This window comes from Phyllostomus discolor, chromosome 3 (assembly GCF_004126475.2).
Source record: "Phyllostomus discolor isolate MPI-MPIP mPhyDis1 chromosome 3, mPhyDis1.pri.v3, whole genome shotgun sequence".
Lineage (NCBI taxonomy): Eukaryota > Metazoa > Chordata > Mammalia > Chiroptera > Phyllostomidae > Phyllostomus > Phyllostomus discolor.
This window is the reverse complement of record NC_040905.2, coordinates 203,247,364-203,275,310: the sequence shown is the minus strand read 5'-3', so window position 1 is coordinate 203,275,310 and position 27,947 is coordinate 203,247,364. Positions and strand designations below refer to the sequence as shown.

The window sequence follows — 27,947 nt, the reverse complement described above, 5'->3', positions numbered from 1 at the left end:
GGCCGAGAGGGAAGCTGGCAGTCAGGGAGGCTCTTGCAGTGGCCTCCGCTTGGTGGTGTCAGTGAGGGAGGGCAGAGGGGGGCGGATTTCATCAAAGGAGATACTGACCTAAATGTGTTCGATTTTCAGACCCTGAAATCGACCAGCTCAGTGGCCTTGCCGTCTCGCCAACGGGCAAAGAGGATCCTTCTGAAGATGTTTGGGGCCCAACGTCAGTAGCTCCCTATCTGAGTTCTAAGGGTCAGCTTTCCCCTAAGGTCAGTGCCATTGCAACCGATCAGTCTGAGAACATCGGTACTTCAGATGATACGGAAAACTTAAAACAGAAAATCGGTGACTTGGAAACTGAGCTCGAGGGCTACCGGAACTTCCTGTTTCAGCTGCAGAAGCACTCCCGGTGCAGCGAGGCCATTATCACAGTTCTGTGTGGGACAGAAGGGGCCCAGGATGGCTCCAGCAAGCCCAGGGATGGTACCGACGAGGAAGAAATGACCTTTTCGAGTTTGCACCAAGTACGCTACGTGAAGCACATGAAAATCCTCTGTCCGCCGGCCCCGGAGATGATTGACAGCGGGCTGCTGGGGAGCCTCGAGCAGCAGCGAGGAGAGCGGGACTGTGAGCTGCAGAAGGAGCAGGACTTGAACATGGAACTTTTCAGTGAGATCCACAACCTGCAGAATAAGTTCAGAGATCTCTCGCCCTCGAGGTACTGCCCACCTCTGTCTTCTCCCACTGTTAGGCCTGCACTTTCCCTCTGCTGCCAGAAGGTCGGAGCCCGCGATCTAAGAGGGGCCACGGCCTGGGGCGAGGACTGCGGGGCTTGGTGAGGGCAGCGAGGCCCTGCGGAGCAGTGAGGCCGCAGAGAATGGCCTTGTGTCCTCTGGGGCCGGCGGGGCAGATGCTGCCCTCCTGTGGCTGGGGATTCAGGGTGAATGTTTCACACCAGTCACTCGGTGATTTATATAGTGTGTTTGCTGAACGACAGTGTTCACTCCTGGCTTATTGTGTTGCAGGACTGAAAAGTGTCCTAGGAGAGTGGGAAGAATAGAAATATTTCCCGTGTCTTTACCCTTTGAGGTCATTTCAGAGAAACAAGCGGGCGTTGAAAGAGGAGAATTCTTAGGTCATGGAGATATGTTTTATGGGCCTGGGTACATACCGTTTTGCTTCATGAGATGTGGCGAAAATGTGATCGTTTGTGAAGCGGACCTTCATTTGCCGCTAATTTGAGACACACACATTGTCAGGGGCCAGAGTGGATTTTTCAGAACTCCCCAAGTGACGATACTGAAGGAAGCTCCTCTCTGTGGAAAAGCAGTTGTGTCTGGACTTCAGTCGGGCACTTTTCTTATTTAACCCTCAGAGTCCCCCGAGGAGGAGGTGTCATGAAGTGTGTTTCTGTAGATGAGGAAACAGAGCCTCTGAGGGGTGACCTTGAACTGCCTGAGGAGGTTCACAGAGCCTTTGGCTGGGGTCAGGCCCACATCACCCCCCTCTGGTTCTCGGCTCCTTCTCATCCATTCGCCAACCCCCCGCTGCGGTCCCGCTGTCCTGCTTCTGCATGTGCACACGTGGGGCCAGGGAGTCAGCAGTCACGTACACGTTATCGTTTCAGGGACGGGTAACCCTTTGAACTGAGGGGTCAGTGTCTCTGCCCAGCCACTCGAGAGCCAGGTCGCTGCGGCTACGGTGTCTGTGAGCCGCTCTTTCCTTAACCCGTGGTTTCCTCAGTGCCTCCCGCTCGCTGCCCGAGGACTGCAGGGGAAGCCGCGGTGGGGTGTCAGGAGGTACTAGTGCAGACGGCACGGGCTTGGTTTGCATCCGAAATCCTCCCTGTGTAACTAGCTGCGATCGTGGAGAGTCAGTTTCTTCGTCTGTAAAAGGGGAGGTTCGTGCATTTGTTGGAAGATTGGGAGGATCAGATGTGGTACAGAAATCCCCTACTACAGTGACTGACAGGTGGTAGCCCCTCCATGAATGGTGGTTAGGATCCCGATCCCTCCCCCGAGTCTCTGTGGAGGGTAGGGAGTCCCACCTTTGTTTTCCTGCCCGCAGTTCCTTTTGTTGCTCTTCCTGAGAATTTGCGGTAGCTTCCCTGACCCTCGGGCACTTGTTTCTACAATTCAGAAGAAGATTTTTGAAGAGCGTAGGGAAACTGATTGTTCTCCTGAGTCCTTGCCAATCTTACTTTAATTGGGGGCTTCATAAGGTTAGAAATATTGCGGAGGAACCTTTGTTCCAGCATTTGTTGGCTGTTTTGAAGTCGAAGGAGTGACCTTGTACAGTTTCAATTTTTCTAAAAGTGTATATAGTTGTACAGCTGCAGGCTTTTAAAAATGGTGCTCTTGTCATTCTTCCAATTAGCGCTAAGGTCACAAAAACTCAATTCCAAAATGGTACAAGCACTTTCTTTCCCCCTTTTTATCAGATACAATTCATTAGTGCAGTCCCAGGCCAGGGAGCTCTCCCTTCAGCGGCAGCAGATTAAGGACAGCCGTGACATCTGTGTCATCTGTCGTCAACACGCGAGCACCATGATCAAGGCGTTCGAGGAGCTGCTGCAGGCCAGCGACGTGGACCGCTACGTGGCCGCGGGCTTCCGGGAGCAGCTGAACCAGTGCGCCGCGCTGCTGGGGAGACTGGAGAGGCTGTTTCTCGGCGGTAAGTGGGCGAGGCCCTCCGAGCCCTGAGGCACATCCGTCACCATCGGCCCAGGACTTCCTGGAGGGTCCAGGGGGAGCCAGCTCCTCCTGGGCCCTACGTACCTGCCGCCCTCTGCTTTGACGAGGTGACAGCAAGGCCACACTGGCTGCCGCTGCCCCCAGCCTGGGTTCGTGCGGCTGCCCCGGGGCCGGGCTGGGGAGGCACAGAGGAGCCGGCCGAGAGGGGCCGCCCCTCGGCACCTGCCGCATGGTTTCTGTCCCCGTCCTTTCAAGAGAAGGTGGCGGTTGGGATGTCTCGGGGAGGGGGGGGGTGAATACTCATGAGTTTTAAATATTGGCGACAACAAACAAACCAAAATGAACAGATCTTTTATGGGTTGAAAAATATATTTGAGAGTCTGAGGTGGTCAGAGGAAGGATGAAAGAAAACCTTTGCTAACCATTTGCTGTATGCTAGGTGCTTTAATTAATATTACTAACTTAGTAAATATTACTGCATTAAAATGTTTTAAAAAATAATCTGCAATTTTCTGAGACTGCAACACAGAACTCCCGTGTACCCTCCTGGCAGCGTTGTCAGTGGTTGGTGTTTTGCCCCATTGCTTCTCTCTCCCGACACACACAAACACATACATGTGCACACGCACATTCATTTTTTCCTGACCCTGTGAGGGTGGATTGATGATGTCGTGTTCATCAGTCCACCTAGGTACTCAGAGCAAGGCCATTCTCTTAACCACAATTAACAAAATCAGGAAATGGTATTTTGTAATAGGTAGTCTGGAGTCAAATTTCACTAGCTGATTCAAGGATGTCTTTTACGATCCCACAGGCAACCACAGCTCTGAACTTTGCATAGATGAGTCTTGTCTCTTGGTGTTGACGGAGTCGCACAGTATTCAGAAAAGAAGGTCTTTCATGGGAGCTTTGTCTTGATCCTGAGCCAGTCCCCACACTGCGCTCAGTTGTCGTGGCTCCTGCGGTGTCCCTCAGTCCGGAGCAGTTCACCTTTTGTCCTTCGTGGCACTGACACTTTTTGAGAGTTCAGGCCGGCCTCCATTCAGGGTCATCTCTTGTGTCCTCCTGATTAGATGGGACGAGTCACGTGGTTTGGGCGGGAGCACTGCACAAACGACTGTGTCCTCCTGGTGTCATGTTACGGGGTCCCCAGTAGCAGTTTGTCTCGTTTTGGGTGGCATTAACTTTGATCACTGGTTAAGGTAATGTGCATCAGGTTTCTTCACTCTAAGTTAAGAGTATTTCCCTGTGTAATGTAAACATCATTAAAGGGGGATACTGTGTGACTCTGTAAGTATTTCATTGCTCCTCAAACTTGTACCTGTGAGATTTACCATCCACTGATGGTTCTTGCCCTGGTCAGTAAGCACCACGATGATGGCAGCATGGTGATTATTTTCTAGTGGTGTCGTTCCTTCTTCATTTTTATTACGTGGCATCTGTTATAGGAATAGATTCTCCCTTTACCTCCTTTTATTTATGTATTTGTTGTTTGTTTATTATCAGTGTTGACTTGGATATTCTTTATTTTTTATTTTATTTATTTATTTATTTTTAGAGGTGAAGGGAGGGAGAAAGAGAGGGAGAAAAGTATCGATGTGTGGTTGCCTCTCCTACATCCCCCAACTGGGAACCTGGCCCCCAACCCAGGCATGTGCCCGGACTGGGAATCGAACTGGTGATCCTTTGGCTCACAGGCCGGCACTTAATCCACCGAGCCACACCAGCCAGGGCCGATTCTTTCTTTTTTCAGTGGACTACTTATTATCCACTCTGTCACTCATATCAATGCTCAAAAGTGTTCCAGAATCGGCAGGTGGCAGTTCCTTTTGATGTATCTCCCATCTTTTGGGGGCAAACTTTCTTACATTCTGGCACAAAACAGATGTTCCAAGCTCCTCTTCTACTGTCCTTGCCCCTCAATCAGCCGTCAGCCATCTCTCTATTAGCCCTGGTTCACTTTAAAGGGCAGCGCCACTTAAGAACCCCGAGTTGGTGCCGCCTGTGTTTATCGCTGTGGCCGTGCCACTGTTTCTAGGTCCGTTAGCAGGCAGCAGGCAGTTCACATACGCACACACACACACACACAAAATATATATACATGTATAAAAAGGATGTATATTTAAAAATGCATAATACATTTTAAAATCACAGCGGTACCCCCAATTCCTAGTCACACCCGCTGTGGTCTTTCCTGCCCTTCTCGCTTCCGTGTTTGTGTCCCCCTCTCCCGGCTCTCACGGCATCGGCGTGTCTGCGCGTTTGCTCAATTCTGTCACACCCACAGAGTCCAGAACCGCTCCGCTCGCACCACGGTGAAGAACAAAGCTGAGACAGTTAAGATTTGTTTATAGTGATTTTTGTCTTTAGGCGAAGGGCGTTTAGTCAGGTATTGAATTTAGTTATTTGGTTTCATCGTTTCTGCAGTCTTGTTACATTATTCATTTGAAATACAGTTAAATTTTTTTTGCTTCCATTTGTATCTAGTTTTAGGGTTCCCCTACCCTTATTGATTTAACTTAATTTTATTTTTAAAATATGAGTAACATTAAGGTGGTTCCAAAGTTACAACTTTTATTCTTTTAAATTGTTTCTATGCAGTCTTTATTTTTGTGCCTTTCCTTAAACCCGCTGGAATGGGGCCCTCAGACAGCCAGCGGCATTTGCCACGGTCACTGACGGCCTCCACTCGCTGACTCCAGCGATCGAGCGGTTTTCAGGCTGCGTCTTACTCAAACCCGCTGGCTGCCCGCTGGCTGCCCCTGGGGAGCTGTCCCTCCAAAGTGTGTTCCAGATCACAGACCAGTCTTCCCCACCTGGGCTCCAGGTCGCCTTCGCCACCCCTCTTCCTCCCCCTTCCCCTCCTCCCTGGGTCCGCACCTCCACCTTGTCCCGCCACTGTGCATTTCCACACAGTAGTCAGGGAGCCTTTCAAATGGGAGCGGGCCAGTCCCTTCTCCGCCCAAGTTCTAAGGCTTGCCTTTGTGAGTTGCAAGGGTTACATTAAATAACGGACGGGAAGCACTCACGCGTGCATGGCTCCACGTCTCGAATGCCCCCTCGTGTCTGTTCCTGTGGGGGTTGGGGGGTGCAGTCCTCAGGACAGCCTGGCTGGAGCGGGGAACTCTGCCCTCAAGAGGCATGTCAGTTGCTCAGAGTCACAGCTGACTTGGCAGAACCCGGTCTTGACCTCGGTCCTCCTCTCTCTGTGCGTATGGTACAGATGGTTCGTGAAGGTCCTCATATGTTCATTTCAATTCCAAGACGGAATACGGGGTAGCTTGGCCTCTGGGCCCAGGGATTGTTGTTCCTGGTTTTGAAAGAGCCCAGCAGTGCGGCCCATTGCAGACTGACTTCTCTGGTTCCCAGTCTGCGGGACCTTTGAGGGCCGCCAGGGCGTAGGAGCACTTGGCTTTCCCCAGCTTTATGAGATCTGCGTCCTTCTGGCTGAGGTTTTCCAAGTAAGCTATTTTTCATTTATTATTGGAGAAGTTACCGAGTCCTCAAGATGGAGCTGATCTCCCAGGCCCGAGATGGCTTTCCATCTGTCTCCTTCCTTCCTGCAAGCCCTCTCCCCGCCCTAGGCAGTGGGGGCTGAGAGAGGGAGGGCCCTGCGCCAGCTGCCCTCCCTCTCGTGTGCAGCCACCCCCCTTGATTTATTTCCTAGTTATTTACCTTGACAAGCCCAGGGAGGTCTCACTCTTTGTTTCCTGAAAAGCACAAGTGTTACAGGCTTGGCAGACAGTGCAAACGGGACTTTATTTTCTTCTCCAAAAGGCATAAAGGTCTCAGGGGCCTCACTGCGCCTTTTTTTCTTGGGGAAAAAAATGCAGCACAGGTGTGTCTTTCCTAGATGCTGTCGAAGGGGTCTGGCTCCTGAATTATGAAGTGAGCTTCTCACAAAGCGGTTTTGTATCGGAGGCAGTTGCATAGCGTGAGTTCTTCAAAAATTTAAATATAGTCTTTTTTTATTAATACAAAGCAGTACATGTTTATTGTGGAGTAACAGATAAGCAGATAACTCCTGTAATTGCATCATTTATATAGCAAAACATGAACACCCCGGAGTTTATATTTTCAGACCTTTTTAATACATATTTGCATTTTTTTGGTAGTAGGACTGTTTGCCATCTCTCCCTTTGTTCAATTATAGATAATAAACGTTGATCTACATTGTAAGTGCTGGTTGTTGCAGAGCATGCTTTTGTATGAGTGTGCGATCATTTATTTAATCATTGCCCATTAGATGGACATTTCGGTGGTTCTCCGTTTGGGGTTATTGCAGTGGACACTGTACTGGAGTTCTTTGTGCATATCCTTGCTGTTTCTTTGTTAATCTTTAATGGGTTCAACCCAACAAGTATTTGCACAGTGTGGTGTTGTAACGCTTGTAATGACAAGCATTGTGGGGCCTAGACCTGCAAGCGCTGGGTTGGGCCCTGCAGGTTTCGTGAGTGTGTGCGTTTTTCCGGGGTGAGGGTCTCAACTAGATTTCTTAGAACAGGTCGAGCCCTGAAGTAGATCAAGAACTGGTGTTGCAGTCTCAGGTGCTCCACCATTTCCTGGTGTGCGGTGCCTCCCAGGCCCAGCGGCGTGGGTCAGGAGGCGGTGTTTGTCTCCGGCGTGTTTGAGTAAGCCCCGGGGAGGCGCACGGACGACTGGGAGCGGCCCCTTCCTCAGGGAGCTCCCGTGTGTGCTAGGGCTTGGCCACCCAACCAGAAGACAGCTGCGGGGTCCCTGCCCCTGGCTCTCCCTCGCCTGCAGGGCGAGCCTGGCACGCCCACTTCTTTTAAGGCCTTTCGCAGCAGTGCGCCTTTCCCAGCCCACCAGCCTCTAGATGATGATGATGATGGTGATAACTGACCTCTAGATGAGGATGATGATGATGATGATGAAGATCACTGACCTCTAAATGATGATGATGATGATGATGATGATAAGGAGAAACGGGGAGGAGGGCTGGTCTCTAACGAGTGCTTCTTATATGCTGGGCATTGTTCTCAGCCTGTGAGGAGGCAGCATTCATCTTCATTTAATGAGGGAGGAACGGAGAGGTTGATGTGTTTGCTCAGGGTCGCACGGGAAGTGGCCGAGTCTGGATCTGAGCCCGGGCAGTTGGTGTCCGCAGCCGGACCTCCGGGCCACCACGGCGTCCATCTCACACCCCTGTCCACTGAGGTGTCCGGGTCAAATGTTTCTGTGGGCCAGGCCTTGCCTTTCCCCACTTCTGTGACTCTCTTCGAACCAGCCCCTTTTCCAGAAGGCTTTTCCTCCTGGCCCACTTCTAGAGAGTCTGCCTACCTTCCAGGGGGCTTTCCCTGTTCACCCCGAAGCTTCAGCTCGGCACGCGTGCGTGGCTCCACGACCCGAGTGTCCCCTCGAGTCTGTTCCTGTGGGGGGTGGGGGGCGCAGCCCTCAGGACCGCCTGGCTGGTGCGAGGCCCTTGGCCCTCACGGGGGCAGTCCGTTGCTCAGAGTCACAGCTGACTCGGCGGAACCAGTTACCTCTGGGTTGTGCGAAGCTCCCCGATGACAGTCACTCCGGGGCTTGTGACAGAGGCCCGGTGCTGGGGTGGGAAGAACCAGAGCCTTGGAGCCCAGCGGGCTTGGGCTTAGATCCCGTTTTTACGGTTAAGGGATCAGTGTCCTCTGTGAGGGAGCAGCACCTGTTTTGCAGGGTGGCCTGGCCAACGGTGGGGGCTCAGGAGGTCCCAGCAATGGTTTCTTGTGGACACACTTTACTTCCTCAGAGCGTAAGCTCCTGGCAGAAGAGGGCCTTACCTTGTCCTGGCCTTCGAGCAAGGGAGGGGCAGGACAGGCAGTGCCCGATCAGCATCTGAGGGCAGTGCTGGGAGCTGTGCGTGGTGTTCCAGGGGGACCCCTCATTCCAGAGGGCCCTTGGATGCAAACCCGCCCCCCCCCGCCCCATCTCACACACGACGTGAGCCCATCAGGAGGCACCTCTGAGCCCCGAAGGCAGGACCTCCAGGAGGAAAGGGTGTTGGGTCTTGGCCCTCGCAGTGGAAGGGGTTCATGGTTGTTGGGGAAGGGCAGCAGGAGCAGTAGAGGGATGTGCAAGTTGGGTCCGCACAGCGAGCCAGGCTATCAGAGAACAGGGAGGGCTTTTTCTTCCTGTCTCCTGCTGTGATCTGACTCCAGGTAGCCCCGTAGCTGCTTATCTTTGCAGAGCAGTGCTTTCCTGCCTTACAGGTAGAGCTCAGCTGTCACCTCCTCTGCATTGTCCCCCTGGCTCAGGTTGGTTGTGTTCGGTTCCTCTCTGTACCCTCCCAGCTGCCCTTTGTCTCAGCCCTGCGGTGTGGTTGCCTTTGGGTCCATCACCCCCCTCAGCTGGGGACTCACTGCAGGCGGCAGGGTGGCTCCGCCCTCCTCTCTGTGCCCCCAGGGTCTAGCACAGGCACCTGGGGGAGCATTGTAACCCTGAGTAGGAGTTGCTGTGAGACAGAAAGGGGGAGACATTTGGGTCGGCAAGAGGTGCCAGGCTCCGATGTTCGAACTTAGTTCTGGGTGGTGATGGATTTGAGCTGGGGAGGTTTGCAAAGGGGCTTTTTAAGTGGCGGCAGTGTGCCGGATGTGTGCCGGATGGATGGGTGCAGAGAGGGAGCAGAAGGCGGGTCACCGGGTGCGAGCCCCTACTGCATGGTAATCTCTTGCTTGTTCAAGTATGAACTGGGTAACCAAGTGTCCTTCTCTTTGGGAAGGCGAAGTCCCTTCACGGCCACACAGCTTTTAGGGAGAGTGGTAAGACTTACCTGAGAGGTGGGAGCAGTGCGTTCACAACATCCTTCCTCAGCGCTTGGACCTGCCTGACAGGTGGTACCTTGTCACCTGTGTGCAGGCAGTTTCCACCACGAAAGTCGGTGCATCGGCCCTGATGACCTCCTTGCTCACCTCGCAGTAGCAGTTTCTGCTTTGGGTTTTAAAGAGCACTGTTGTGATCGGGGGTGGCGGCTGGGGTGCAGTTGTTGGGTCCTTACTAGCTCCTCCAAGCATCTCTCATTTGAAGAGGAGGAAACCCATGCTGCTGGTAGTGTCTGGACTCTTCCTTCTGTGGTCATGGGCTTTGTTAGGAGTCAGGGAGAGTTTTTTATGGTCTTAAGATCAGTTCAGGGATGCCTAAAGCTTGCCCCAGACCAAGGGTCTGCCGCCCCGCGGAGTTCCTGAGGGGGCGTCTGTGCTCCTGCAGGGCAGTGGTGAGTGTGAAGCCGGAGTTACTGTTGGCCTGGCCAGTGAGTGTGCAGTGCCTGAGCTCTGTGGAAGGCTGGGCTGTGGCAGAAGGCCCCTCCTCGGCATCTATGGGGCCGAAACCAGGCCGTCGAGGAATGCTGGTGAGCAGCCCCCGTGTAGGTGTGAGATGAGAAGCGCAGTCTGCGTTGTTCTGTGGGCGTGTGCTTGTGCCCGCCTGTGTTCACCTGTGCCGGGTGGTCCTGCAGCCTGGGACTTGCAGTCAGGGTCTTGGACTCTGACTCAGTCCGTTATAGATTCTCTCCCCACCCCCTTAAGGAGGAATGTAGAGGACAGGAAGGTGGAGGAGCCCTGGAAAGCATCCCCTATGGGAGAGGCCTGTCAGCCCCCTTCTGCCTTTCGGGGACCAGAACACCCCGTCACTGCAGGACGTGAGCACGAGGAGGGGGACACAGGTGTGTGGTAGAGCTGGCAGCAGCCATGTCTCCACGTCCCCCGAGAACCAGGAGCGAGCAGGAAAGTAGATGAGCGTGTGTGGGCAGTGTGAGAGGGTGGACACGTCACACCTCCTGAGTGTGTGGGCAGCATGAGAGGGTGGACACGCCACACCTCCTGAGTGTGTGGGCAGCGTGAGAGGGTGGACACGTTATTCCTCCTACGTGTGTGGCAGCGTGAGAGGGTGGCAACGTGAAGCCTCCTGGGTGGCCGCTTCTTTGTTGTGAAATGGAGGTGCTCACCCTGGGCCTGGAGGGTGGTTTGAGGTCCAGGACATTAAGGAACCATCCTCAGGGCCTGGCTCCTGGTTGCTCAGGCCTGTCTGACTCATTGCCGGTGCCCGACAGCACCCTGCAGGGGAGGGTGACATCCAAGCATTGGGTGCAGGGCCCTGAGCCGGGGCCCAGTGGTGGTCCTGGTGGGGCCGGGGGTGGGGCCGGGGGTGGGGTGAACAGCCCGGCGAGTTCATCAGCGGGAACCCTGAGGCACAGGGCAACTGTGCGCGTCCCCGGTGGTCTTTTCCTGTGCGCTCTGGCGTCGGAGAACTCCTCTCTCAGGAGTGGTTTTAGAAATGCTGTGTGGGGTGTGGTGTAATTATAGGCTCACTTTTCAAGTACAGCTATAGAAGGGTTTGTTTTCTCTTTAGCCACACATTAGTTTCTTCAAAGAGCTCATCCCGGGCTGCAATTTCCAGGGTTCTCAAGTATTTTTCAAACAAAGTTGTTAGTCCCTTTGAAACCCAGGCTCCTGTGCTGCCTTTCAGACAGCGGATGACAACACGCGGGAGACAGAGGAGGACCTTCTGCCCGGCTGTGCTTTGTTTTGTCATTTCTTCCGTCGTCTCCCCTGTCACAGACACTGGTTTCTTCCGCTGTTCTCCTTTCCCTGGTAATCCTTCTTCTGAGAGCCTTTCCTAAGGAAATAATTTAAATGCAGATAAAGCCGCATGCCCAAAGATGTTTGTTTCATTTATTTTTATAAAAGTGAAAAATTGGAGATGACCTAAAATGTCAAAACGGGACTGGCAACGTTGTGGTGTGTGTACATCTACCACGCGGAATATTAATGCGGTCATAGAAAATGAGGTTTCAAAAGCAAATTTGGTAAGAGAAATGCTTACAATGAAGTAAGGAGTGAAAAATCGAGTCACGCTGTCCTGCCACCCATGCCAACATGCGCAGAGAGACAGTGGAATGCGGTCCTGCCGGGGGCGCCCCCTCTCTCGCTCCCGGAGCCCGTTTCCTGCAGAGAGCCTGCGTGCGCTGGCGCCAGAGGCTGGAGAAGGACGGAGGGCCCACGCCCAGCAGCGCCTCGTCATTGCTTCAGCTCCAGCGCTGCCACTTTCCTACCAGAATGAGCGATGAGGAGTCTGTAGTCCGAACTGTGTTCTTGGTAATCCTCCTTTAAACACCCAGGGTCGTTGGAAAGAGTGGTTCAGCAAATGAAATAGTGCCTGTGCAAACGTACGAGCCGGAAATTACTTGGGAAAACTCTTTGAAAATGTTTTCCTTCTTCTTAACGTTACCTCTGCTTCCAGGGAAATCGGGAGGAGTGGAAACGGGCGCCCAGAATGAACTGATGGAGAGGTGAGTGCGCGGCGCTCGCTCGGGAGACTCCGTGGGTTTGGATCGCCTGTTGGCTGTGGCAGTATTGCGGCTCCCTGCCATGCTTCAGCCCTGCTTCTTGTTAGTGAAGCAGGAACGCCTAGGAAACTGAGAATGCATTGCCACACAGAACCAAGGGGTCATGCCACGTGTCATGCAACCTTCACTCAGCTGTTGTAGGTTACCCGCCGCATTTCTCTGTCAGGTGGTGTCACCCAGACGACGCATCCTCCCGCTGGCGCCTGGTTACCTGCGGAGTAAATTCCAGACTCCCTAGCCTGACCCTTGAGGTCCTTCTCAGTCTGACCCATCCTTCCTTTCCACCGGGTATCCCTGCTTCAGCCTTCTCTGGCTTGTGCTGCAGGCCATGACCTGGTGCAGCTGCACACTCCACCTTCTCCCTCCTGAGGTTGGAAACTCCTTCTTCAGAGTCAGGTCGCAGGACATGCACCTGGCTCCTCCTGACACCCCGTCTCTCCAGGACATCCCAGGACCAGTTCTTCCTCCTGCAGCACCTGACACATCATTACATTACAGAACTCACCCCATGGTTGTGTCATACTTGCTGCATTTACCTTGACCCCCAGAATTCCTTGAGAGAGGAAAGGAGCTGGCATTAATTGGGTATTAGCATTCCGTATTTCTGACCCTACAAGGGGAGCAGTAGTCTCATTTTTGGGTGAGGAGCCTGAGGGTCACAGTTGCATACTTGCCATTGGGAGGCAGAGGTGGGATGTGAACCTGAGCCTGTTGTACAGTACTCCAAGGCCTGAGCTGTTGTTGTTATTCCACATTGCCTTTGGAGCACAAGCACTGCGTTTTTAATGGCTTTATACCTGCTCGGGCCCCAGGTATCTGGCACATAGTGGGAATTCAGAAGACATTCGCGGGATAAAGGGGCTGCATACTTGCTTAGCTTTCCTCTGTGGCCAACTGCAAATGTCAAGGTCTTGCCCTCCTGTTTACTTGTTAAAGGCTCTGAATGGTATGAGTGCTGTGGGCGCTTCCCTCCTCTTTGGGACAGCAGCCCTTGGGCCTCCTGTGTGTGTGTGGGGGGGGGAATAAAGAAACAGAGACCAGTCTGGGGTACAGAATCTTAGTTTTCATTGGCATCGTGAAAGCCACCAGTGCCATTAGAGCGAGCAGGCAGGGAAGCGGCCGCAGTCACTGGAGGAGGCATTTTTGTCCAGGCTTCTGTAACTTTGGAAGAAGCACTCCTGTCCCGCTGCCGTATTCCCAGTTCACCCCTGCACTTCCGTCCTGAAAATAACGGGTCACGTCCCACCGGCAGGCAGGGGGGGGGGGACGGCCCCCCAGACTGGACATAGTCTTCGCTGGCATCTCAAGGCTGAGAGTGGGTGGGGCCTGGGGCTGTCTGGGCGCGTTCCCACCTGAGGTGGGGGAGACATCACCCCTCTGAGCAGTGTGGCTGGTGCATTTAACGTGAGGGTCACGGCTGGAGAGGTGGGCAGGGCCTGGCTGGGCCGGGCAGAGCCCGCACTCTGCTCTGTAGGAAGAGGGGAGTCTTCTAAAGAGGCGAAGTTGGGACGAGATGTGATCAGATTTGCCGCCTTGAAAGGGGGTGGTGGTTCTCGGGCAGTGGCCCGGAGGGCGGCCAGGAGCAGCCTGCTCGGCCACGCGTCACCCCTTCGGTCTCTGCCAGGTTTGCTTCTTCCCTCCGCTCCACCTTTCCCAGCTGTAGCTTTAGCACACGCATGGGTCACTCCCAAGCTAATTAAATGGGTGTCCTTGGCCCAATCGGCACTTCTGCAAGGCAGCAGCAAGCCCACACATCCATCATGCTGTCTGAGCAAAGTTGCATCTGGTGTTTACCTGTTAATGAATGCGTTGCAGCTTTGGAGTCCTTTGCTCTTGTCTGAGCTTATGAATAATGAGACGAGAAGTAATAGGAAAAGTGGGAGGAAAAAAAGAGCTTAAATTAAGGAGCTTATCTATAATGGAGATTCACATGGGCTTTTCACAGAGTTCAGGATGTTTTTCCTCACAGCTCAGGTTGCCCTTGGGAAATGCAGGCTAGTAACCAGATGATTGCCAGGACGGTGATATCGGGACCTGCTGGGGGACCGCCAGGGGCCCGGGGTGTTTAAGCCCCGTGAGACGACTTCATGGGTTTGGGCTGGTCTCCCACATTCCCCTGGGGTCTTGAGGGCAGGCAGACCCTGGCTCAGATGTGAGCTCTGTCACTTGGAAGCTGTGAGACAACAGGCAAGTTTATGATGAGCCTCAGTCTCCCCAACTCTCAGTGAGGGTCATCCTCCCCACTTCAGAGGGGTTCCACGAGGCCCAGGCGAGCTGGTGCATCTGAGGTGCCTGGCGTGGCGCCAGTGTTTGGCCAACAGCTGCCGTTGGCCGATGCCCTCTCTCGGGTCTCTCCCGTGGGAGCCCGATGGTGGCTTCCCGTCTACATGGGCTCCAGACTCAAGCCCACTGAGCCTGTCTTGGTTTTAGAATGTCCTTGCTAAGGAAAGCTCTGGGGAGACACGAAGGGGCCCCCCAGCAGCAACACAAGTGTGGGGGAGGTGCAGAGGGCCCAGGAGCCCGAAGCGTCCTTCGGTCAGGGTCCTGGCTGGGGTCTGAGTGTGGGACGTGATTTCTCTCCCAATCCCCACGGTCAAGGGTGGAGGAAGACAGCTTAACTGACCAGCACATCCTCCCCGAGTCTCCCGAGCCCTCGGCCTCTCATGCGTTGTCCGACGGTGACACGTCCGACAAGTCCTCCTGCTCACGAGACCAGAAGCAAGACAGCGAGACCGAGAAGACTTCAGTCACGGCGAACAATTTTTCTCAAGGTAAGCGGAGCTTCACGAAGCATTTCAGCATAGCCGAGGTTTCCTGGTTCGAACGACGGTTTGCCGTCCTGCCTTCGCAGGCAGAGTGCAGGGACGTGTGAGCATCCCTCTCCGATGGAAGGCGGTCCTGCCAGGGCCCCGCGGGTCGTTGGGAGTGGGGTTGTCACTGGGGAAGCTGCGGTGGTTGGGAGTGTTGCTGCCTGGGGAAAGTCGTCCTCGGTGTTTAGGTGGTGACTCGTGTGACTTGCCCTTCCCCCGCGCTTCCGACAGGGGCAGGCCGGGAAGTGCTGAGGTTACGTGGCCGTTCCGACTCTGGTTGTTTCTCGCTTCTTTCGAACCCGTCCTCAGGCAGGGGCGCTTCAGAGACCCTCCAGAGATCACCTAGCCCCGTCTGGATGTGTTGTGATTCTAGAAATCTGCCGTGCTTCCCTTCCGTGTGACCCTTGGCCCCAGGTCAGCAGCCCCTTGTTGTCCTGCCTCTGACCGTGGAGCCAGGGGCCCAGTGGGCCGAACCAGCCTCCAAAGCTCCCACCTGCCCCTAAGCTGCCCTTTGCCCCTTCTGTGCTGGCAGCCTTTTTTCCCTCCTGTTGGGGTGTCAGGCGGGGTATTTTAGAAGTTCAGGGAGTAAATAGTATGGACCAGAACAGAGAGACCAGGGATCAGCGCTCCCTGGAAAAGGCCAGGTAGTAAATATAGCATCTGGCACAAATAACACCCCCCCTTTTATCACCTGAAAATCTTTTATTACAAAATTGTAGGCATGTGATTCTGTAACAACGGTATCACACTCAAGAACATCATATGTCATTTTAGGTGAAATGTTCAAATCGCTGTCCATCTTGTGTGAGACATTCATACGCCCTGCCAACACCACTAGTGGTGTTGCTTCTGCTGGACCCTGTATTGTAAGCTTGGCAGGGCACCTGGTCTTTTTTGTCCTAAATCCTGGTGCTGAAGCACAAAGGGGCCACATCATTTGCATGTAAACGAATGATGTGTGTTGGGGCCCAATTAAACTTCCTTTACCAAACCAGGCCTGGGTGTGCTGACCCCGAGGCCCTGGTTTTCTGGCCCCTGGAATGGACTCTGGGCCTCAGCCGACGTCTTCCGGTCTCCCCTCTGGCGGGTTCTTGGTGAGGTGCCCAGAGCGGACCCTGAGCCCAGGGCAGACGCTGGCACCTCCTTGCTCAAGTTCTTTGTTGACACCTGCTTACACGGAACAGCGGTTTTCAGAAACTTTAAATCTTTTTTTAGCAACACCCCCTTCCCTTTTTTTTTCAGACGAACCTTTACATGTAGCTCCAGTATGTAAAGGAAACGAGCAGAGGCTCTGTCCCCTGTGCCCGCTCAGGCTCCCCTGGGACACTGAGGGCCCTGAGGAGCACAGTTTGCAAACACACCTAGAGCGCCACGTGCACCTGTCGGACGTGACTCAGGTCTCAGCTGGGGTCGTCCAGTGGCCGGTTGCCTGCGTTTGCTTTCTTTGGATTTCTGGCTGTGTCCCCTGCGGTTTCTGTGAGTTTCTCAGTATGATCTGGCTTCTCTAATTTAGGTCAGACCATGAATTGTTTTGTTTCCAGTGCTTCAGTGCAGAATTTTAAAAAATTTTTTAGTGTTGACACTGTTCCAGATGACCTTTACCCCCCAACCTTTGCCACCTCCCCCCAGCCCCTCCCCTCCCCTCCCCCTGGCCTTCACCACACTGTTGTCTGTGTCCGTGGGCTGTGCATCTGTGTTCGTTAGCTGATTCCTTCGCCACCTTTTGTCCGGTCGCCCCCAGCGGGGAGGAGCCGACTTGGCCGAGCGTGCGGCACTGGAGGGGCTGGGTTCACAGGGCAGCGAGCCCGCTCGCTGGCACGGGAGGTCCCTGTTCTTCGGAACCTCCTGCTGGGGTACTGGGCAGGTCCCGGTTTCTCCTCTTGCCTGCCCCTCTGTTTTCTAGTCTCTACCCTGTCCACCACCCTGGTCTCTGTTTATTCTCTTCCATGCAGAACCGTTCGGGCGTCTTCTATTTCTGATCCTCTGAGGGCCCAGGACCGCAGCGCACCCTGCCTTCCTGGTGGGGTGCCGGGCTTTTTCCAGCACGGGCAGAGCACTGGCCAGAGCCGCCTGATAAACCCCCTGCTCGCTCTCCCGGTTTTCGTGTCTTCAGGCTTTTCATCTTTGCGTCTGTTTTTCCCTCTTGTCGTATTTATACTCTGAACACGGACAGAATTTTGTGTTTTTCCTTTTTCTCTTAATATTGTATCACAAACTTTCTGACATGTTGTTACAGAACATCATCGTCAGTGGCTTTAGATTGGTTTGTTGAGTGTCTGAACTGCAGTTTTTCTTGTGTTCCCCTGTTGCTGAACGTTGAAGTCCTTTCTAAAGCTTCACGGTTTTGAATAGCACTGTAGGGAATATCCTTGAACAGGGAGCTGTCTCCTTATTTGGGGGGGTGCTTTGTTAACCTAGGTTCTCTAAATTGGAACTTCTGGGCAAAAGATGAGCGCAGGGTTTCTGGTGGTTGCTTCTTAACAGGATTGCTGGTTTTAAAGAGTCAGCATCGTCAGAGGGTGTTTATGTGAGAGGGACGAATGTTTTTCTCCCACTTTGCAAAGGCGAGGATAGTGTTTCCTTCGCCTTGGTGAGGGCTGCATAATTAATACGTGGTGTCCAGTTCGACTGGGAATGTTTCCTGAAGCCCGAGTGGTGATTCCAGCGCCCGGCCGGGCTCCGTGGCGGATGACGTGTTCCCGCGGCTGCTGAGCATTGTCCCCGCGCAGCCAGCAGCAGCGTGCGGAGTGGGCAAGCCAGCAAGCAAGGCCGCAGGCGGAGCAGATGAGTTCCTGGCTCACTCCCACCTGCCTGGCCGCTGGCAGGTGCGCAGGGCAGCGAGGCTAGAGCGGCAGGTGCGGGGCGGTGACGTGCGGACGTGACGTGCCCGGCGTGACGTGCCTGACGTGCCCGGAGCCCGCGGCGGCGGGGGTGGGGGGGGGTGGTCCTCCGGTGCCGGGCTGCAGCGGCGGGACTCGGTCAGACGTTCTGGCGAGTGACTCGCCACACTCGTGGCATTACTAGGAGGTAGCTGGCGGTTTGGGAATGAAGTCATCTCGTAAACATTTAGATTCATGGCGAAATTACTATTTAATTAGGAAAAGATCTGTAATATAGTACTATTTTAAATGAAAGTCATTTTGGAGGAATTAAAACTGGGTCATAGCATTAGTATAATGTTTTAAAATAAACATTACCAAGACATAGCGAGTGCACCCTAATTGATGAATTAAAGACATTAGTTTTTGCCTTTGGATACTTAACGCGGTTCTGCTTTAAACACTGATCCTGGAAACCCACCTCTGGGCGGGAACTGTGCTTCTGTCTGTGTTAAAGTGAGGTTTGGCAGAGGCTGAACAGTAATATATATGCTCATTGGAAAATAAGGAAAATTAACATTTTTATGGGCTGTATTATTAAATATAGTATTAAGATGGATAGAGAAGTTCTGGAAGACCCAACATCTACTGCCCAGATGCAACCTCTGTGAATACTCAGGTGCATTTTCCTTGTGTGCGTGTGTCTTTGCTGTCCGCAGGTGTTTAAATAGAGTCGTGACTGTGCGGACTACCCGTTTTGTCCGTGTACTTTTCTGTGATGTTATAGGGTCTTCATAATGTAACTTCTTAATTATATTTTAGTGATTATGCTCTTACAATTGTCCCAGTTTTTTCCCCTTTGCCCCCCTCCACTCAGCACCCCCCTCCCTCAGGCAGTCCGCCCACCATGTTCATGTCCATGGGTCATGCGGATGAATTCTTTGGCGACTCCATTTCCTGTACTGTACTTTACATCCCCATGGCTGTTCTGTAACTGCCTGTTTGTACTTCTTGAGCCCCTCACCCCTTCACCTGTTCTCCCACACCCCCCTCAGGGGAAAGAAGAGGAAGGGTTGTCAAGGAACATGTACAAAGGACTCGTGGACAAAGCCAGAGGGGGGTAGGACTGAGGGTGGGAGGTGGGGGTGGATGGTGCTGGGGAAAGTGGTGATGGGAAAATGGAGACAACTGTACTTGAACAACAATAAGAAAAATGAAAAAAAAAACAACTAAGCAAACAAGAAGAACAGAGACAGAATTATGAGCATGGAAAGCTTTTTGAGGGTCTTCATAATATAATTTTAATAGCTATGTAATACTACATCATAATGGATGTAATACAATTTATTTAATAATTTGAGTTATTTTCAGTTCTTACTGTTATATACAGTGCCAAAAAGAACATTTTCATGCATGCTAGCAAATGGTTTGTCAGCATCTCCGGTGACCTCATTAAATGAACTAGAAGTAGTCTTTTTTTGGTAAGCGACATTGGGAAGAACCTTTCTTTCTAAGACTAATGATAAAAATCTTTATGTATATGTGTGTGTATATATTTATACTTATGCTAACAGGGTGTATTCTTGAGAGTGCCCTTCTCACCATTCTCACTAACATTGAGATGACTGTTTTGTTTTGTTTTGTTTTTAAGTCTGAAATTAGTCAAGTGATACATGCATAGCATTCCTTTCAAAGACTTAATCCTGAAAATATCTGGATTCTTGATAAAGGGAGTTTAATCAACTCTCAGGCAATTCACGCAGACTTGAAAATGATGTTAGTTTCACCATAAGGAAGATTTTAAATTAATATTTGATATTTACAAGAGTAAAGGGCTGCATTAGAGTTCTCATTAAAGTTGTATGGAACATGATCTTGCTCCGTGATGTAAAACACCTTCCTCGTGGAGGCCGCGGAGAGTCACTTCAGAGCCGTGCCTGAGGGCAGCGGCGTGGGCCCCTCGCGTGGGCCTGGGGGAGCATTGCCGTCACCGACTATCTTAATCCATTATCTTAATCTTAACATCCAGGACTCTCAAGATCACCCCACAATCTAGAAATTACCTTGTTAGGGGCTTCAGACTTCAAATTAAAAATGTTCCTTCCTGTAGACCTACTGATGGAGCATATACAAGAAATTCGAAGTCTGAGAAAACGTTTAGAAGAATCCATTAAGACAAATGAGAAGCTGAGGAGACAGCTGGAACGGCAAGGGTCCGAACTGGATCAAGGTAAGAAGGACCTTCCCGCAGTCAGTGCGCGCTGGCCAGGTGAGCATTCCGTGGGTTGGGGAGAGTGTCGGACTTGTGGCCGGAGAGATTTCAGTTCAAATCCTGACTTTGCCGTTTACCTCCAGGGCGCCCTCACGTAACCTGGCTGACTCTCAGTTATAGTGACTTACCTTCAAAACGGGAACGATAGCTTCCATGTTACCCTGTCGTGATGAGAGTTACGTGAGCTGACTCGGGTCGGGCGCCCGCAGTGCCTGACGCAGCGCTCACGTGCGGCCCGTGCTGGTTCCCCATCGTGGGAGCAGCCTGCCGGCCTGCGGCGTCCCGAGCTGTGGTCGGTTCCTGGTTTGCCTTTGGCAGCTACAGAGAAATAGGTATTTTAAAACAAAACAAAGCAGTGTTTTGTCTTCTTGTTAATACTGGATTGTAAAAACATTAGCATTTTAGCAGTCCGGTAAATCTCACACGCCAGTCAGAAGGTCATCAGTGATGTTGCGTAGGTAGCCACCGTTAATGCTGAATGCAGTACTCTTCCATGAAGAGTTTTAAAGTTTGTGTTTTTTCCTGTGGGTAAGACATTCACGTGATTCAAAAAGTAATACCTCCATTCTGCACCCATCCGTGCTGTTATCCCTCTTCCCACTTTCGCTGGTGTCCTTAAACAGGGTTTTTTAATGTAAAAACAAATACATATTCTTCTCCCTTCCCCACTTATCCCAAAGGTATAGGATGCCTTACAACACTGTGCTGTCCCCCTTTTTTTTTCGAACAGTACACTTTGAACATCTTTTCTTGTTGCTCCAAAACGAGCGTCCTCATGCCATGAAGAATGTGTTTTGGGAGCAGCTTTGTGCGAGAGGAAAAGCCCGCGATTGCTCGGGACTGGACTGCCCGGGGGTGGGTCCCAGTTCTTCCGCTTGTGAGCTCCATGACTCTGGGCGAGTCCCCCCCCCCCCCCCCCCCCCCCCCCCCCGCCCTGCCTCTCCCAGTCCTGATTGGCTCCGGAGAGTCACCGAGAGTAAACGGGGCAGCGTACGTGAGGCCTCGCTCAGCACTCCCCTCAGTAGATGGTGGTTTCCTCACCGCTGTCAGTTTTATCCTTCTGTCGTGTCTTGTATACCATTACTAGTTTAACACTGCAAAGCTCTGCAGAGACACGAAGTGCTGGAAAGATGTGCTCAATGGCAGCGCTCGAATCTTTGGACCCCGGTCCAGGTCCCCTTCCTCCCCAGCCCCATCGTGGCCATCAGCGCAGAGGGACGCCTTCCCAGAGTGCCGTGCGTGCTGCTCTTTGGCTCAGGAGGGTGCCGTTTCTCTCCCTGCCTCCGCACCCCCCCCACCCTGCGTCCCCCGCTCTCACCCCCAGGGAGATTTATTAATCTGAGTTATTAGTCATATCAAACTCAGGAAGGAAATACACGCCTGGGCCCTTCATGTTCACTCTTGGTAATGCCTGAATTAGATTCATTCTGTTTTACATTTTCCCCGGCAAATCCAATTACAGAATTATTTGGGGGCTCCGATGGCCACCAGCTATAATGGAGCAGGCGATTGCTCTGGAGAGTAATTCTCTTTGACGGGAAGATTTACAAAGAGGCATTCATAAAGGACTCATGCTGGTGGGAAGACACGCTCTTCTCCCCGTGTTGTCACGGCTTCGGAAGGGACAAAGAAGTAGACGTGGCTGCGCCTCCCCCCGCCGTGAGGGGGTCCCCTGGGAGTGGGTGCAAGGAAGGCACGGCCCCTTGTAGCGCTGAGGTGGACTGCTGTTGAAAGCCGTCATCTCCCGTGTCGTATCTGCCAGCTGTCACCTGTCACCGGTTGGTTACACGGGCCTACGGTGATGGCGGTCAGAGGGCAGACGGGCCTCCCCACAGCAGAAGTGACCCCCGCCGGCCCTGGCCTCATCAGGAGCTGCTCTTTGGCCTGACTGTTCCTTTGAAAAGTGACCATCTCAGCTGTGGTCACAGTCGACTTCTCTAGAACTTCTCCTGTTCATCTACGTTGTTCCTGGGTTCTGTTTTGGCTCCAGCCTGTCATCAGTTGCTACATTAGTACAGACGGTAGTTGCAATAACAGTAGCGTCCATGTTTCTACTGAGCTAACGGAGACTTGGGGAAGTTATGTTGCCTTGGGTCCTGCAGCTGTTAAGAAGCCAGAGCCTTGGTTCGAACCCAGCTGTCTCTGAAAAGACACCAGAATTCGCAGGGAGAGTGGAGGAAGGCGGTGACGAGGGATGTGTGTGGAGTAGAGTCTGTAAGACACTGTGGCGGGTGAATCACGAGCGTGAGCAGAAGGGTGCTGCAGAGTGGGGAGTGTGAGCTCTGGCTCTGGGAGGCCGAGGCCACAGCTTCCCTGTGGGGTTGGGATGCTGCAGGTCCTCACTGTGTGCTGGGAGGCCTTCAGCTGCAGGTAACAAAGTGTGAGTGCTGACCTGCTGACCCATGTAGACAGTGGGGGGTGTGCGTTTTCTCACAAGGCGAATCCAGAGGCAGGCAGTCCAAGGCAGGGTTAGTGCCTGTGAAGACTGCAGTAGCTATGAGCGTCGCAGCCTCTCAGGACAGTGCCCAGAGCGTGGGAGGGAAGAGGTTGTGGCTTCTCCCTGTCCTTCCCTTTTCTCTGGGCGGGAGATCTCCCAGAAGCCCCAGCAGGCGTCCCAGCCGGTCTCACCGAGAAGTAGCACAGGGCCCTGGTCTGGCTGCACCGGAGGCGGGGGAACAGGGGGCCGGCCTTCGGCTCTGTAGTGCAGTCCACGCAGTCCCTACGGGAGACCGAAGGGCGGGGGGAGCACGTCCCCCTCCATGGAGAAGGCACCTGTACGTACTCTGCCGAGGGCGGCTGTGGGCAGAAACTCTATGTGCGGGGCAGACGTGGAGGGCCCAGAGGGCAGGGAGTGCTGGGACGAAGTGTCAAGGGAGGCGTCTGGCCAGAGGAAGGGGTAGGGTTTGGATAGAGAGCCCACGGCCCAGGGAGGTATTTGCAGACGAGGAAACCAACTGGAGCTGGTCAGTGACCTCAGACCCGTCCGTCCAGCTGCAGGCCCTGGTCTGGTTAGCATACACTAGAGGCAGCGAATTCAAGCTACAAGTTGAAAGACGGTGTGGGTTTTGACAGGGGAGGAAGGGGGTAGGCGCTTTCTAGGCAAAGGGAGTAATACCTCGTTCCTCAAAGTCAGGGAGACGTGTGGCCACGGAGCACGGTTGGGACATGGAAGCGGCCCGGCCTGCCGGCATTTGAGGCAGGAGATGGGAGCTGAGGGGTGGCGCTCTGAAGTTTGCCCTGGCGTTTGGTGGTTTTGTTTGCTTTTTGAGGTGCGGGCCAGCGCATGTTTTTGAGCCGAGAATAACATAAACGGACGGTGTTTGGGATGGTGACCGCACTGGCAGAGCGGTCGGGAGGCGAGACGGTGAGGCCCGAACTATATATAGGGGCCGCAAAGGGGGCAGGCGTCCAGGCATTCGGAGGGAGACTCAGCCGTCGTGGTGGTGTGGCTGGGCAGTGGCCGGGGCGGGGGGAGGGGGGCTGAGGGGGGCGCGGGGTGCTCCCAGGCTTCTAGCTGGGGTTTGGGAGAGCGGTGATGCCGTCGGCAGGCAGCCGGACAGGAGATGGAGAGAGAGCAGGTTTGGGAGGCCCGGGGGTGGGGGGAGGAAAGGTGAGGAGCCCCACTTCAGCTCTGTGGACTGGGGAGGCCCCTCGGGCTGCCAGGTGGGTGGGCTCGGACCTCTGGAGAGAGTCTGGGGGGGTGAAGAGCGCCACCCACTCGCCCCACCGCAGCCTCGGCCTCCTCCTCGGTCCGCCCTGAGGGCAGGCAGGGTGCAGGGGTGCCCCGTCCAGTCTCCCTTTGCAGCTCACTCTCACTTCCTTTGGACTCTGGTAACACCCCATGCAGTTCACAGGAGTGATTCTCAGTTATTTAAAGCTGTTTTCTAGAAACTTCCATACTGACCTGGAGACTCGGCATGAACCACTGTGTGTGTTTTCATAGGTTCTTCAAACACTTTTGTTTGTGGGTCGGAGCTGCATAATTCTCTGACGTCAGAAATTCGTTTCCTGAGGAAGCAGAACCAGGCCCTCAATGCAGTGCTTGCCAAAGGATCCAGAGGTAAGCTCTGAAGGAGGCACCGCCGCCGCCGGGGGCCCGCAGCCTTCGGGGGCCTGGGAGGAAGGCAGGCGCTGGAGTCCGACCGACCAGGGGTCACCTCTTGGCCCCGTGACTTGGGGCAGGTCATGTGACCTCTCTGGGCCTCAGCATTCCTAGCTGTGAAGTGGGACTGCCGTGCCTCGCCGGGCTGCTGTGACAGGCAGACCCTGTGAAGCCCTCAGCGCGGTGCACGTCACTTTCTCTGCTCGCCGCCCTCCCTCCACACAGCCGCCCCTCTGGTCTTCGCAGTGGGGGGAGGGGCCGGCAGTGTGTACGGCCGCATCTCAGTCAGAGATTCCCTGCCGTCAGGAGCGTTTCCCAGTGTTTCTCACAAAGGTCCCTTTTCTTAATTTCTTCTGTTTGGAGCTTAGTCCCCCCAAGAGCTTTCACTCACTGTACCTCTCAGTACCTCAGATGCTCCCAGGCTGATCCCTGTTGGTCCTGCTTTGTCGGTGAGAGACTGCGGCCTAAGGCACTGACTGCACAGTGGTCTCGGGGCCAGGAACTGGTGGAGCTAGAACTTGGGCCACTTCCCCCAGAGGTTTTGGTTTGAGAGGTGAAATTTGGGCTCCTGCAGGTCATCTGTTCAGCCAGCAAACACCCGGCTCCAGTCCTATGTCAGGGCCCGGTGGGTTCCGAACAGAAGTGAGCGAGAGCTGGTCTGGTGGGAGACCCAGCGGGGCCGCCCAGGGCAGGCCAGGCTGAGGACCGGCCTCCACGGCAGAGGCCGGCTCAGGGAGCTGCAGGAGCCTGGAGATGGCACCCCGACCGGGGGGAGGCTGGTCTTCAGAGGTGGGGTTTGGAAGGACGAGTACGGATTAACCCAGGTGCCTAAGGTTTAGAAGAGCCAGGACCTTTTCGGCAGAAGGGGGCAGACAGAGGCCTAGGGGCTAGCAACGGGGCGAGGGTAGACCCGGCAGGAGTTACACGAAGCTGAGTGGGCCGGAGTCTGGGGGGAGGCAGGGCGGGGCGGAGAAACTGGCTTGGAGGCCACTGTGTTGAGGTTGAGAGTGGAATCAGGACACTTGGGTCCGAGTCCTGGCCCTGCCACTTGGTGGCTGTGCAATCTCGGGGAAAGTCTTAGCCTCTTTGCTCCTTATTTTCCTTCTGGAAAGCGGGGAGAAGACTAGGACCTACCTGGGAGGTTTGCGAGGAAGAATAAGACGATGACGCATGTGAAGATCTTAGTGTGATGCCTGCAGTTAGTGGTTACCAGCTCTGCCGGCAGCCCGCACTGCGGGTGCTGATAGCCTTCAGTGTGCTGGGGGGCCCCGAGCATGTAGTGCCCGGCCAATCCTCCCACCGGCACACATGAGGAAACTGAGGCACAGAGCACTGAAGAAACACACTCAAGGCTGTGGAGTCAGTAAGCGGGAGAACACTTGCACACGGCCCTCTGCCTTGGGGTGCTGGGCGAACCCCATTCCTCAGGGGAGGTGCTGCCCTCGGGCCTGGGGGCGGATGGGCCCCGGGCTGCCGGCCGCCCAGCCCCGCTGGCCTGGGGCAGGGAGGCTTGCGGACTTTTCCAGCACCTGGTGCCGGGATCTGGGGCCGTTTCCTGCCTCCGTCTGTAATTTCTCCCCACTGTTTGCTCTGTGAAGGCAAAGTAACTAGGTTTGCACAGCCCATTATTTAATAGAAAATTAAACAGGGCCATTTCATCCCAGTGACGTTTAATCTGCAGCCTTGATGTTGACAGATTTATCTGCCCAAAATGCGTAAGATAATTGGAATGCCAGAATCATAAATGCCAGATTAAATCTCATTCTCTTTTGTATTCTTGGAGTGCTCGAGCTGAAGTGCTGTACTTGCGTAATAAGGTTGGAAAAAACAAATGGTGTCTCTTCTCAGTGGCGCGTTTTGTGTTTGCAGATAAACAGAAGGAGAATGAAAAATTACGCGAGTCCCTCTCCAGGAAGGCCGCGGACCTCGAGCACCTCCAGCGCGAGCTGGCCTGCCTGCAGGCGGAGCACGGGAGGCTGCAGCAGGAGGCGGGCCAGCGGCAGAGGCACAGCCAGCAGCTGCTGCAGGAGCTCTGTGACAGCCGCAGCGAGCTGAGCAGGTAGCGGCCTGGTGCCCCCGTGTCCTGGGCGCTGTGCGGGCGTCCACGCGCTGGGCTGCGGTCACGGCACGGGGCACGTCCGCCCCCCAGTGCACAGGGCCGGCAGTGAGACAGCGAGCACCCCAACACGGAGTTCATCAGGCGGGATAAAACTTACGGAGGGAGCTCATCGGAGGAGGGAGGGTGGGGCCTGGGGGCAGGCTGTGGTGGTTTTTCTAGGGCCGGTCCGGGAGGCCTCTGCAGAGACGCCCTTGGAGAAGGGAGGGCGTGAGCTCTGCGGTATCTGACGGGAGGTCACTGTCAGAGGAAAGGGCACAGGCCCTGAGGCCTCTGCAGGGCAGGGCAGGGAGGCCGGTGCAGTTGGGGGAGAGGCCGAGGTGGGGGTGAGGGCAGAGAGGTGGCTGGGTGCTGGATCACGCGGGACCTTGTCACGCGGCAGAGACTTTGGTTTTTGTGCTGAGGGACACAGCGGGGTTGGGGAAGACTCTGAGTCGAGGAGGGCACGCACCTGACTTCGGTCTTAAAGGGGCTGTACCAACTGCTCTTCGAAGTTTTCCCTTAGACCCTGTCTTGTCCCCCATGTCTTCCGTCTTCCTGTCGGCACTCTTGAGTGTCCGGCTCTTTCAGAGTGACGGACATCACCCTCGGTCACCCGGGGCCGGGGTGGGTGTGGTGATGCGGTGAGGTCAGTGACTTCGCCGTCACCCAGCCCTGGCTCCCCAGTGGGGCAGCGCACCCTGGAGAAGATAGAGTCTTGGAGCTTCACTCCAAGGGTTGGCATGCCCCTTCTCGGGTGTCTCTGAAGGTCTCAGACGACATATGTGAAGGGCTGGGCTCACAGGGACACTCGGGAAGTGGTGGCTGTGACTGGAATCCTCAACCATGCTTGTCACCTTGTCCACACTCCCCTAGCTTGAGGGTGGATTGGCTGGCCCGTGGGGTGTGACCGAGTCCCTCCAAGTTGGAATTAACTTCTCCCCATGGCGCCGGGCCCTCTGCAGGGTGCAGGAGGAGGTGAAGTGGAGGCAGCAGCTGCTCTCACAGAATGACAAGGTGCTCCAGTCCCTGCGAGTGGAGCTGAAGGTGTACGAGAAGCTGGACGAGGAGCACAGGATCCCCAGAGGTGCGGGCGCCGTGGGCCGGGGCCTCTCTCGGCCTGGGCTCTGTGTCTTGGGCTGTCCGCTCAACCCAGACAAGGTCCAGCGCTCCTTCCGGAAATGCTGTCATCAAACCCCACACTCACCTCCCGGGTGCAGTAGGTACATTTTGCAGCAAGCTTTTTCGGAAGGAGCCGCAGGAAACATGGGAGGCTCAGGAGTCGGGCCAGCTGAGGTCTGGGTTTCCACTGGCTTGGTGCCTGGCCCTGGGGCTTTCGGCAGGTGGTCTCACCCCTCTGGGCCTGTTTCTTCCTCTAGAAAACATGCCTCCTGATATCTGTTCTGTAGCTGGTTATGGAAATTAAATGAGGTGGTTTGTTAAATGCATCCTCACACAGCACCTAGCACATAGCAGGCCCTCAGGATAGGACTCGTGTTATAATTTCCTTGTCCGTGTGTGTTTCTTTTTGCCCGTTTGGTCAGCACATGTTTACGGAGCTCCCACTCCACACTGGGCATCGCTCCGGGGGTGGAGGTGGGCCCCAGTCCTCTCTGCACCCCCACAGACACTCGACTGTGAACTCGGATGTCTTAGAATCAATTTTGAGGTGCGGTGGGGTTTTTTTAAAACTAATTTTCCAGATGGTTTCTCCCTATTGAAAGTTTATCTAGAAAAAGGTCACCTCCCAGCTTTTATTTTCTCTTCAAGTTGCATTTCTTATTCTTACTGTTGTGCCTTTTTAATATACTCTGGCTCTTAAAATCAG

At 54.2% G+C, this 27,947-nt stretch overlaps 1 protein-coding gene across 3 annotated transcripts in view; it reads left to right on the top strand.

The window, feature by feature from the left end:
* Positions 1-27,947, top strand: part of CDK5RAP2 (CDK5 regulatory subunit associated protein 2) — a 165,866-nt gene that overhangs the window by 117,589 nt on the left and 20,330 nt on the right. For all 3 annotated transcript variants that reach the window (XM_036022141.1, XM_036022143.1, XM_036022142.1), the window contains 8 exons: positions 130-706; positions 2,429-2,661; positions 11,916-11,964; positions 14,620-14,792; positions 19,761-19,880; positions 23,866-23,982; positions 25,894-26,083; positions 27,085-27,206. In XM_036022141.1, the coding sequence (XP_035878034.1) occupies positions 130-706; positions 2,429-2,661; positions 11,916-11,964; positions 14,620-14,792; positions 19,761-19,880; positions 23,866-23,982; positions 25,894-26,083; positions 27,085-27,206 (1,581 nt within the window). The remainder of the gene's footprint in view (positions 1-129; positions 707-2,428; positions 2,662-11,915; positions 11,965-14,619; positions 14,793-19,760; positions 19,881-23,865; positions 23,983-25,893; positions 26,084-27,084; positions 27,207-27,947) is intronic.